The sequence below is a fragment of the Cervus elaphus genome, chromosome 15 (assembly GCF_910594005.1).
Source record: "Cervus elaphus chromosome 15, mCerEla1.1, whole genome shotgun sequence".
Classification (NCBI taxonomy): Eukaryota; Metazoa; Chordata; class Mammalia; order Artiodactyla; family Cervidae; genus Cervus; species Cervus elaphus.
The window spans coordinates 77,243,627-77,255,821 of record NC_057829.1 but is presented as its reverse complement, the minus strand read 5'-3'; the positions used below and the strand labels follow the sequence as shown (position 1 = coordinate 77,255,821).

At 49.9% G+C, this 12,195-nt stretch overlaps 1 protein-coding gene across 4 annotated transcripts in view; it reads left to right on the top strand.

Moving 5' to 3' along the window:
* AFAP1L2 (actin filament associated protein 1 like 2) overlaps window positions 1-12,195 on the top strand; it is a 131,065-nt gene that overhangs the window by 8,328 nt on the left and 110,542 nt on the right. For 2 of the 4 annotated variants that reach the window (XM_043925421.1, XM_043925420.1), the window contains exon 1: window positions 7,579-7,745. The exons of 1 other annotated variant lie outside the window; for it this stretch is intronic. In XM_043925421.1, the coding sequence (XP_043781356.1) occupies window positions 7,730-7,745 (16 nt within the window). In that variant the 5' untranslated portion in view covers window positions 7,579-7,729. Of the gene's footprint in view, window positions 1-7,575; window positions 7,746-12,195 lie in introns of those variants that run through there. One more of the 4 variants, XM_043925417.1, reaches the window with a different exon arrangement.

Genomic DNA, 12,195 nt, shown 5'->3' with positions numbered 1-12,195 from the left:
ATACTGTGTATCTGTTTATATGCTATGTATGTATGTTTATATATCATGAGATTTTTCTTGCCCCTCCCAAGAACAAATTTTTGTCCCCTCAGGGATACGATCACGCCTGTGGAAAATGCTTCACTCTTTCATGATGACTTGTGGATAAGTCTATGTGCTAGGCTGTACCCACAGTGAAGAGCCTGGTGTCTGGGGCTCTTGAAAGACTGTCTGAGCAGAACAGGACCAGGGGCCTTGGTCAGATGTGGCAGCATTTTCCCTCCTGGAGGAACTGGGTTCAGACCTGCTTCTACCCTCAGCACAGTGGTTGCTGCGGAAAGAGCCCCGGCCTGGGAATCAGGGGATTCAGAGTCCAGCCCCAGTCCTGCTCTTGTGGCTCCAGGTCAGTCATTCTCTCGGCACATCCCTTACTGAACTTGAGACTGGGGGGACTGAACTCAACGGACACTTTTAAAGGAAAACCATGCTGTGTGTCTAAGGGTAGGCATATTGGTGAGCTGGCAGCAGCACAGAGGACCTGCTGGGGAAGGCTCCTGGATCAGGGTCACAGAGATGCGCCTGTGCCCCCCAGACAGCCTTCTAACCCTCCTGCCTCTCCCAGGGCTGCCTAGCAGGAGCTCCATCAGTGCATGCCCATTTTATCTTCAATATAAATGAAATCTTGTTTCTGTAAGATTGAGGCAATCACTCAGTAACTACTTCCCATTTCCATCCCTTTTACCCTATGTATGAGTGCTCAGTTGCTAAGTCATGTCCAATTTGTGACACCCATGGACTGTAGCCCACCAGGCTCCTCTGCCCATGGAATTCTCCAGACAACAATACTGCAGTGGGTTGCTATCCGCCCATCCCTCCAGGGTATCATCCCAACCCAGGGAAGGAACCCACATCTCCTGCATTGGCAGGCAGATTCTTTACCACTGAGAGCCACCAGAGAAGCCCACAGTTAACAATAGCAGGTTTTATATTTTATCCCTTACCCCAGTCAGTGACTTTAGGGCAAAAGACATAAAATTCCACTCCTTTCATCCAGCCATTGGAAAGGGATCCAAAAAGAGTGCACCAAGGAGTGGGAAGAAGAGAGTCACCAGGCAGGTCAGCCCGGAGGGAGTGGATTCTGGAATGTAGTGATGAGAATTTGAAGCTCAGCCTTGCTAGATGGAGAAGGATTAAGAGGCTGAGCTGTTCTGGCCCAGCGTGGGCACAGGCAGCCCCAAGAGGCCTTGGGGAGCTGAGCCTGTTGGCAGCATAGTGCTGGGAAAGCACCTATTGCAGACAAGTGGCTGCGGGCTTATGGCAGGGTCTGTGGACCCACAGCCAGTCTATAAACCTAGGCACCTGAGACTTGCCAGTCCTGATAGGCTGGCAATCAAGGGGCTTTTACTGAATTCCTGCTCACAAGATCCTGTAGGCTATTTGGAGAGCTTAAGATCTAAAAAGATGGTGGTTGTTTTCTGATAGTAAATGAGAAATGGATCTTGGAAGTGGGAAAGTGTTAACAGGATTTCAAGAATCCTTTCAATCCTTCAGGCCTTTCAAAATGTTCTGGGAAGCCTTGATGAAGGAGAAAGGCCTCTGGGCTGGGTCTGGAAGGACCAGCTGGGGCTCTGCAGGGGGACGGGAGCTTGGGGAAGGAAGCAGGAAGTACTCTCAGCTTCCAGGCGCAAATGAATGATTCCTCTGCAAGGTGTCCTTATCTGGGGACTCTGAGGAACCTGCAAGGCTGTCAGTTCTAGTTCAGCTGCATTTCTGCCCAAGCCTCATCTGAGAAATGATTATCTTAGCAATCACAGGAAGAGTCAGCGGGAAAAAAAAAAACTCAAGAAGTGAAACCAAGATCAAGACGCTGACCACTGCCCAGGCACCATAATTCAGGCACATTTCGGGGGTTCTGTATGACTTCGGGTGACACGGTGTTGGGACTACCCGGGGAGAAGGGGCCTCTGAGCCCGAGCACAAGCAGCTGGAGGAAGGACTCTCGCTGGACACTGAGCTTGGGTGCTGGTGCACCTGCCAGCCGCTGGTCTGCTTTGGTTGCTACTGGCACCGCTCTGGGTTCTGGCATCCTGAATGCTGGATTTGCTGGTGATTCCCCGTTTCCAAACAGCCCTGAAATGTTCTGCATCAATGGACTGGGAATCTGGGCAGAAGTTAGGAGACAGAAGGGCCTGGAGATAGGCTGGGGCAAGCATTAGGAAAGACAGCATGGGGAGAGGAAAAGACAGAGCAAGGATGCATGTGTCCACCCCCCTCTCCTTGCCCCCTCCCTCGAAGCCTTGGCTGTCTTTATTTCTTTGAAAGTGTTGGTTGTTGGCCACTCAGTCACATCCAACTCTTAGTGACCCCGTGGACTGTAGTCCGCCAGGCTCTCTCCATGGAATTTTCCAGGCAAGAATACTAGAGTGGGTTGCCATTCCCTTCTCCAGGTGATCTTCCTGACCTAGGGATTGAACCCAGGTCTCTTGCATTGTAGGCAGATTCTTTACCCTCTGAGCCACCCAAATATTTATTGTTATTTATTTATTTTAAATTCTGGAGTATTTCAAACATGCTGGCCAGGAGGATCAGTCACCTGAATATTGAACAAACACTTTCTACTTCAAAATTCTAGGCCTCGGCTTCTTCAAATGCATCAACAAAACTATGAGAGGGTTGACCCCAGCCAGTGGTCCTCACTATATAAAATAAAATACACTCTTGTAGCAACCACTCGGATTTAAGAAGAAATGTTATCTTCATGGCATGTTGACTCCAGAGTCTTAAAAATACAATGAAACCTACTAGGATGGGAATAATTTTTAAAAATGGAAAATAAAAAGTGTTGATGAGGGTGTGGAGAAACGGGAACCCCTATGCCTTGCTGGTGTGAATGTGAAATGGTGGAGCCTCTGCAAAAACATTTTGGTTAGTTCCTCAGAGAGTTAAGCATGGAATTAACAAATCACCCAGCAGTTATACTCCTAGGTAGCTGGGTCAGAGATGGTGCTCAAATGGGACTGGCTTGGGTCCTGCCCAGTGGTGACCTTGGGCAAGTTCCAAGGTCACCATGTGTGAAATATGGGGAAATGTATATGCTGCCTGGGTGGCTGTGAGAATTAAATAGGATAATTTTATAAAGCTGGGCTCCCCTCCTCATTGCCTCAGCTGGCAATTGCCTCAGCACTTCATGATTGAAGAAACCTTGCTGGTGCCGAGAACTGGTTTAGGAATTAGGGGAGAATCAGCCCTTCTAGCTGATTCCAGACTCTTCCACCCGCACCCAGAGGCCCCAGTCCACCCCCAGCCCTGCTGAACTTGGTGGGAACACCCACCCACTACCTACCCTCCAGATTGGAGGTACTCAATTTGGTTTCAGGACTGCCTGCAACAGAACAGCCCATTAGGGATCCTGTGGTCTATCTGGGGTGGGGTTGGTCAGAGCCCTCAGAAGGTTGAGAAGGTGCAGGAAACCAGATCCTCTGATCCTAGAGGCCAAAAACTCAATGAATTAGAATTTGAATGGGGTGGCTCCTTTATGGAAGTTGCAAAGGGACTAAAGACATGGGGTTAAACTGCATCCAGGACTTGAATGTTCTCTGGTGACTCAGACAGTAAAGAATCTCCCTGCAATATAGGAGACCTGGGTTCAATCCATGAGTTAGGAAGATCCCCTGGAGAAGGGAATGGCTACCCACTCCAGTATTATTGCCTAGAGAATCTCATGGACAAAGGAACCTGGTGGGCTACAATCCATTGGGTTACAAACAGTTGGACACAATTGAGCCACACACACATGCAACTTGGAAAGAGGGGGATGCAGTGCTGAGCCTTCCAAAGCTCTGATTGCTACTGATGGTTTGAAGTAGTGTTTCAGTTTCATTCTTGAAAAGGGTGGTGAAGTCCCATTTTAAATTCATTCTGCTTACATTTCTGATTGATTTCTGTTTGTCTAGAGGCTCTGGGATTTCCCAAGTCTCCGTAGATAAACTAGAGAGGATTTAAGAAGAGGCAATTAAAGGGCTGGAGCTGGGTGGTGGTGTGGGGGGAATGGGGAGAGGGAGCAGGCGTGAGAGATATGGAGCCCCCCGAAGCTTTTTGAGAGGACGGTGCCATTACAGGACGTGCTAACGGAGCTGGCCACCAGAGGACTGACTGGGGTGAGGCCCTGTTAGAACCCTGGGAAAGCCAGGCTGGGGTGTGACACAGCACAGAGTTTGGAACCAGGAAACCTGAATTCTGAATCTGAGTTCTGAAAAAGAGATTACCTCACTTGGTGACTTGGGTGAGGCCCCAAAATCCTCTCATTCATAGGATGGAGATACTTGAATCCTACCTTTTGTATTTAGTGACCTCAGCTAGAGTCAGCCTCTCCCCTCTGGGAGGGTCAGCGGTGACAAAGGCCTGACGGAGGAGGGGGGCTGGACCCTCTAACCTACTGGCCCCAGCTGACAGCTGGAGTTGAAATCTGGTCAGGAGTGAGCGGTCAGCAGACTTGAGGCTGGTCTCATATTGCCAAGCTGCACAACCAGATCACCCTGGAGAACTTGAAAGGAAACCCAGAAATGTCCAGTTGTCTCTGGACACTGTACATGGGAAGGTGGGCACCATGCCTGGCCATCTGCAAGATGAAGAAAGGGAGGGAGGAGGGAGAACATAAAAAAACAAGAGGCCCCCCCATCTTGACCCAGTTCCCAGTCCCTGCTTCCCCGAGGCCCCCTGAACACTATTTCCTGTCCCTTGTTCCCCGAGATGCCCACATGCTTCCTGTTTTCTGAACCCCCATGAGCCCAGTCCACCTGGAAGAGTGGCTGAGAGAACTGAAATAATGTATGGGAGTGACTTTGAGGGCTCAGACCTGGGTCTCTAGGCCTACTCGGAGTTGCTGGGGGCCCTTCACTTTCTGCCCCCAACACCCCAATTTGCTAACACTTATCTGCATCTGATTCGAGGATGCTCATCTCTCTTCCCACTTGTTGTCCCCAGCCCCACCCCACACTCCCAACAGCAGTCCCTCTGCTACCTGGCCTCTGCTCTCTGTAGCGCCTGGTAGCAGCTGGGACCGGACAGGGGCTCAGCTAATAAATAGCTGAGGACTGACTGACTGACTTTATTTTCTGGGGCTCCAAAACCACTGCAGATGGCAACTGCAGTCATGAAATTAAAAGATGCTTCCTCCTTGGAAGAAAAGTTATAACAAACCTAGATAGCATATTAAAAAGCAGAGACATTACTTTACTGACAAAGGTCCGTATAGTCAAAGCTGTGTTTTTTCCAGTAGTCATGTATGGATGTGAGAGTTGAACCATAAAGAAAGCTGAGCACTGAATAATTGATGGTTTTGAACTGTGGTGTTGGAGAAGACACTTGAGAGTCCCTTGGACAGCAAGGAGATCCAACTAGTCCATCCTAAAGGAAATCAACCCTGAATATTCATTGGAAGGACTGATGCTGAAGCTCCAACACTTTGGACACCTGATACAAAGAACTGACTCATTGGAAAAGACCCTGATGCTGGGAGAGATTGAAGACAGGAGGAGAAGGGGATGACAGAGGATGAGATTGTTGGATGGCCTCACCGACTCAATGGACATGAGTTTGAGCAAGCTCCGGGAGTTGGTGATGGACAGGGAAGCCTGGTGTGCTGCAGTCCATGGGGTTGCAAAGAGTCAGACACGACTGAGCGACTGAACTGACTGATGGAGTAGGGACACTTGCCCCCTGGCTACCTAAGTTGCTGAAACTGCAGGGTCTGCCTTGGCCTTTCCATCTCCCTCAAGCCCTGCACTCAGGCACAGAGCCCTGGCCTTGAACTTCTGCCTGTTTCTGCCCCGGTCCTCTCATTCAGGTCTCTACCACCCCAGTGACTTCTCACCTGGCTGGTACGACGGCTTCCTACACTCCACCCTCCACTCAGCTGCCCAGGAAATCTCGGACACCTTCACTTTTCAGGGCTACCCAATCCTCTTAACTTTGAGATCACTCCGTGTTCTGGATCCTGGAGCAGGCCTGTGCCCACCCCTCTAGCCTCACCTTCTCCACTCCTGGGGTCTTCCTTTTGGCTTCAGCAGCACACAACTATTGGACCCTTAAAATGGCTCCCCGCTTTCTCCCTGGAAGGCTGCAGTCACTCTGCCTCTCCTGTCACCAAACTAGCTCTAACTCATCTTTTAAGACTCAGCTCAGACATTTCCTCTTCTAGAAGGTTTAGGAGGCTTCTCCAGGCGGAATCAGGGCCCTCCATTGGATTCCCAGAATCCCTTGTGCTTGGGTCTAACCAGAGCCCTTACCTGGCTGGGCCGTTTTTATTCCCTGATCTAAGACTTCCCAAGACAGTGACAGACAGCCTGGTACTTCGTCAAGCACCAGGAAAGTTTTGTGGGTAAACATGTAGAAGCAGACCACCTGGGCTTAATGTCCGCTGGACTCTCTTTTAGCTGTGTGACTTTGGGCAAGCTGTTTAACCTCTGTAAGCCTCAATTTCTTCACCTACATGGTAGAAATAAAACTACTACTCAGATCACAGGCTTATAGCAAAAATGAAAGGCTATGCATGTACAGCCCTTAGCGTCCCATGCCTGGCCTGCGAGGATAGCTCCACGGATGCCATGGAGAATTTGAGCTGCTAATGGAACCCAGAAAAACATTTCTAAGACTGCTGGGGCAGAAGGTCTCGACACATCAGGGCTAACTCTGCTGTTCCAAGAAGGAATTAGGAAGTCTTTTGGAAAACAGCGGCAGCAGCAACAAATCTTCCTTAAGTGTTCCTTCGAGGAAGTTGGGGGAGACTTGTTGCAAAACCAGGCGTTCGGTACAAACTGTGATTGAATTTTAAAGTGAAAATGGAAGTTTAAAGGAATACATGGATCTTCCTCAGGGGCCGGTGGGGAGGACATGGGCCTGTTGATGGAGGGACCAATGGTCAAAAAAAGGAAGGTAAAAGACGGGAAGTGTGCGGCTTCCTGGCAGCAGTCGTGGAGTTAGAGCCAAGACTGGGCTCCTAAGGAATAGATGCTGCCCCTCGGGGCGGTCCGCGCTTAGCCTGTCCAGGAACGCTGCTCTCCGGGATTTATCTAGGCGGCTCTATAAATTCTAGTCCTGGGCGAACCTGGCACAAGGCGCCCAGGGAACCTGGACTGGGGTAGAAGACAGCAAGTAGACGTCTTTGCGATCGGCTGCCCAGAAATTCTGCGAGAGAGTAGCAGCAAGTCCTGAAGAACTGGGGACGGACTCGGATGCCCCTACCCCCCTCCCCATGTCCCACCTCGAGAAATGCCAAGGACAAAAGTGCGCGGACCCAGGGGTCAAACGGGGGATGGGGGGTGTTCTAGGTACCGCTCAGCCTCCCAACTCAGACCTCAGTCTCCACCTCCTGGTAGTGGGTTCGCAGCCTGGTGGTTGGAAGAAGAGCTCCCATGAGCCGCCCGAGCCCGCCCCTCCCGGGGGCCTCCCCCAGGGTTTGGTCAAGTCTCGGAGCCCGGACGTGAAGCAGCTGGCGCGGGAGCGGGGCTCCGGGCGCGAGCGGACTCGATAGCTGACAGTCGGCCGGGGCCGGCAGCGGAGTTCCCCCGCGGGGGCGACGCGCCGGGCGGGGACCGGGTCCGGGGCCGGGCGCGGCAACCGCGCCAGGAGGTCCGGGCGTGAGCGTGACCTCACGGGGAGGGGCCAGCGCGGCGGCCCTGGGCTTGGAGCCGAGCGCCGAGAGCGCAGCGCCGCCCGAGCCGAGCCGCGAGGAGCGCACGCCGCGGCCCCGATGGAGCGGTTCAAAGGTGAGGACGCGGGGTCCCGGGGCGGAGCGCCCCCAACCCCTTCCCGCCCCGCACGGCGCTAGAAAGCAGGGTCGAGAGTAGCGGGGGCCGTCACCGGGTGCGCCTCGCGTTCCTCCGGGGCTCAGGTGAGCCAGGCCGGCTACCCTCGCCCAGCCCGGACCTGTGCCGAAGATCTTTTGATCCTCCCAGGCGCGGAGGGCGGGGGGTCGGCGTGACGAGGCTTCTCACCTGTTGGAGGGCCGGGGGTGCACATGGAGACCCACCTTCTAAGCCCCGGGCACCCCGGAAAGATGCCAGGGACCGAGGAGTTCCCGAGTGAGGTCGGAAGAGTGAGGGGCTGCTTGGGGGGCGAAAGGGCAGGTAGTCGGGTTTTCTGAAGCGGGCGCCAGTCAGAGTGGAGGGCTTCTTGCAGACCCCGAAAAAAAGCTTGCGAGGGGATGCGCTTGGGCAGTGGGGTGGGGTGGGGTGGGCGCGCAGCTCGGCTCCCGGCTTGGTCGGGCCACCCCAATCGTGCGGGTGCTCCGGTAACTGCCTTTTCCTCAGGCAGGGGCGGGGTGCAGGGATTCGGGGCCAAGTAGGGTGCCCGGCAGGTGGAGCGCGTCCCAGCCCGAAGGCTTAGCTCCGGCGCAGCGGAGCAAGTTTCGGAGTTGGCCTGGGCCCGGGTATCTCGGCCAAACCCTCCTGGGCGGCTGGCCGGCCTGGGTTGTGTTGATTGTGCCCGGCTGGCACCCGAACTCAGAGCCCCTGCCCACCCCACCCCCGGGGCGGTGGGGGGAGGCTGGAGTCTAGAAGCCTCCGATGGCGCACGGCACATCTTTTGGTTCTGGAAAAGGTTAAAGAGCTGCCCGTTAATCGTGACGCTGTGGGGGACCCCCTTCGCCCAACTCCTTTCCTTTGGGGAAACTTCTTGCATTTTCTTGGTCTCTCTCTACCAAACCTGCAAAAGGAAGTACTGTTTCTGTATTTATTTTCTCCTGGGAAAGAGTAATATAGAAAAACGCTCAGATTCCCAAGGAATCTCTCTCTCAGTGGTTTCTCATTTCTGAACTGACATAAATTTTAGGGCTCAGCTGTGGTTCTCTAAACTAACTTGGATCTTTTGATTTTTCTCATGGTTTTTTTCTCATCTGTGTCAGCTGGTTATAGGTGAGGAAGGGTCTTTGCCAAGAGCACAGAAGACAGCTGGGGAGACAGGGTTAACTTCGCTGGCAACCTTCCTTTTTTTTTTTTTTTTTCCCCTGTGAACCCTCCCTGGAGCCTCTCTCACATTTCTAACCGGGTGTTTTTTTTTTTTTTGTCTCAAATTCTGCTGAGATCACGTCAGTTTTGTGCCTGGATGGCTGAATGCGTCCTTCTGTAGTCTCTGAACACTTGAGGCCACAGCCCCTCTCCTCCTAAAATGGCAGTTTGCTGCTCCCTGCCCCACTGGGCCCCCTCCGCCCTCTGGGAGGGACCCTCACAGGGAATTCGATCCTTGAGCTGTCTCTCTGAGGAACCCTTCCAGCTCAAGAGTCTGCCCTTCCTGAATTGTGTCTGCTCCTGATGGAAGGTCCAAGTTGCAAGCTACTTTCTCTCAAATCAGGATGTTAATCCTTCCGAGTTTAGGGCAAATGATAACAGTTTGGGTCTTTCCAAACGCCCAGTGATTATCAGAAGGTTTTTGTCTTAATAGCTTTTGACTTGGCCCTTAACCTGAGGAAGTCTTTTTAGTTATCTTTTTCTCTTGGGAGTTTAAAATCCTCCCACCCTCAAAGATCCCTGAATGGTTTATGCCAGCTGAAGGAAATTTTAGTTGCCAGTTCAGAGTGTTTATGTTTTGGGTAACGCATGCATCGGTTTCCTCATTTTGCAGTAAATCAAGCACAGCCAGTGATAAGGGAATACACTTGAGAATTATCTGGGTTGCAGGGGGCTCATTTAGTGTTTGATTCTGGAGAAAATTCTCCAAGGTTCTCTAGTGAATGCTACTAATCTGTTTACTGCACCTTTCAGCTAAGGAATCTGGGAATTTCCCTGCCCCGCCTTGCCAGAGATTGTAGAAATCCCCATTCACTGAAAAAGCTGAGTTGTATGTTGAACAGTCTCTGAATTGAAAGGTTGACCTGTGCAAAATTAAGTTTTGTTGTTGTTGTTCAGTTGTTAAGTCCCGTCCAACTCTTTGTGACCCCATGGACTGCAGCATGCCAGGCTTCCCTGTCCTTCACTATCTCCCAGAGTTTGCTCAAATTAATGTCCATTGCATCAGAGATGCCATCCAACCACCTCATCCTCTGTTGTCCAATTCTTCTGTTGCCTTCAATCTTTCCTGACATCAGGGTTTTTACCAATGAGTTGGCTCCTCGCATCAGGTGGCCAAAGTGTTGGAGCTTCAGCATCAGTTCTTTCAATGAACATTCAGAGTTGATTTCCTATAGGATTGATTAGATTGATCTCCTTGCAGTTCAAGGGGCAAGGGACTCTCAAAAGTATTCTCCCGCACCACAATTTGAAAGCATCAGTTCTTTGGCGCTCAACCTTCTTCATGGTCTGACTCTCACATTGTTACATGACTACTGGAAAAGCCATAGCTTAGACAATGTGGACCTTTGTCAGCAAAATGATGTCTTTGCTTTTTAATACATTGTCTAGATTTGACATAGCTTTTTTCCCAAGGAGCAAGTGTCTTAATTTCATGGTGGCAGTGACTGTCCGCAGTGATTTTGGAGCCCAAGGAAATAAAATCTATCACTGCTTCCAGTTTTCCCCTTTTACTTGCCATGAAGTGATGGGACAGGATACCATTATCTTAGTTTTTTAAATGTTGAGTTTTCAGCCGGCTTTTTCACTTTCCTCTTTCCCCCTCATCAAGAGGCTCTTTAGTTCCCCCTTCACTTTCTGCCCTTACAGTGGTGTCATCTGCATATCTGAGGTTCTTATTTCTCTGAGCAATATTGATTCCAGCTTGTGATTTATTCAGCTCTGTATTTTGCATGATGTAATCTGCATGTAAGTTAAACAAACAGGGTCACCATATACAGCCTTGTCATACTTCTTTCCCAATTTTGAACCAGTCAGTTGTTCCATGTAAGGTTCTAACAGTTGCTTCTTGACCCACATACAGGTTTCTCAGGAGACAGGTAAGGTGATCTGGTATTCCTACCTCTTTAAGACTTTGTTGTGATCCACACAGTCATAAGCTTTTATGTAGTCAATGAAGCAGGGGTAGGTATTTTTCTGGAATTTCTTTGCATTCTCTGTGATCCAGCGAATGTTGGCATTTGATCTCTGGTTCTTCTGCCTTTCCTAAACCCACTTTGTACATCTGGAAGTTCTCATTTCATGTACTACTGAAGCCTATCTTAAAGGATTTTGAGCATGACCTTACTAGCATGTGAAATGAGTGCACTTTTACAGTAGTTTGAACATTTTTTGGCACTGCCCTTCTTTGGGATTGAAATGAAAACTGACCTTTTCCAGTCCTGTAGCCACTGCTGAGTTTTTCCAAATTTGCTGACCTATTGAGTGTGGCACTTTAACAACATCATTTTTTAGGATTTGAAATAGCTCAGCTGTAATTCCATTACCTCCACTAGCTTTGTTTGCAGTAATGCAAACAAAAAATCTCAAAAACGATAAAATGATCTTGGTTCCTTTCCAAGGCAAACCATTCAGCATCACAGTAATCCAAGTCTGTGCTCCAATTACTGATACTGAAGAAGCTGAAGTTGACTGGTTCTATGAAGACCTACAAGACCTTCTAGAACTAACACCAGAAAAAGATGTCTTTTTCATCATAAGGGATTGGAATGCTAATGTAGAAAGTCAAGAGATACTGGGAGTAACAGGCAAGTTTGGCCTTGGAGTACAAAATGAAGCATGGCAAAGGTTAACAGAATTTTGTCAAGAGAACGCACTGGTCATAGCAAACATGCTTTTCCAACAACACAAGAGATGACTCTCTACATGGACATCACAAAATGGTCAGTACCAAAATCAGATTGATTATATTCTTCGCAGTAGAAGATGGAGAAGCTCTATATAGTCAGCAAAAACAAGGCCTGGAACTGACTGTGACTCAGATCATCAGCTCCTTATTGCAAAATTTAGACTTCAATTGAAGAAAGTAGAGAAAACCACTAGTCCATTCAGGTATGACTTAAATCCCTTATTATTATTATACAGTGGAGGTAACGAATTGAGTCAAGGGATTAGCTCTGATAGACAGAGTGCCTGAAGAATTATGGACAGAGGATTATAACATTGTACAGGAGGCAGTGACCAAAACCATCCCAAAGAAAAAAATGCAAGAAGGCAAAGTGATTGTCCAAGGAGACTTTACAAATAGCTGAGGAAAGAAGAGAAGCAAGGGCAGGGGAGATAGGGAAAGATATACCCAACTGAATGCAGAGTTCCAGAGAATAGCAAGGAGAGATAAGAAGGCCTTCTTAAATGAACAATGCAAGGAAGTAGA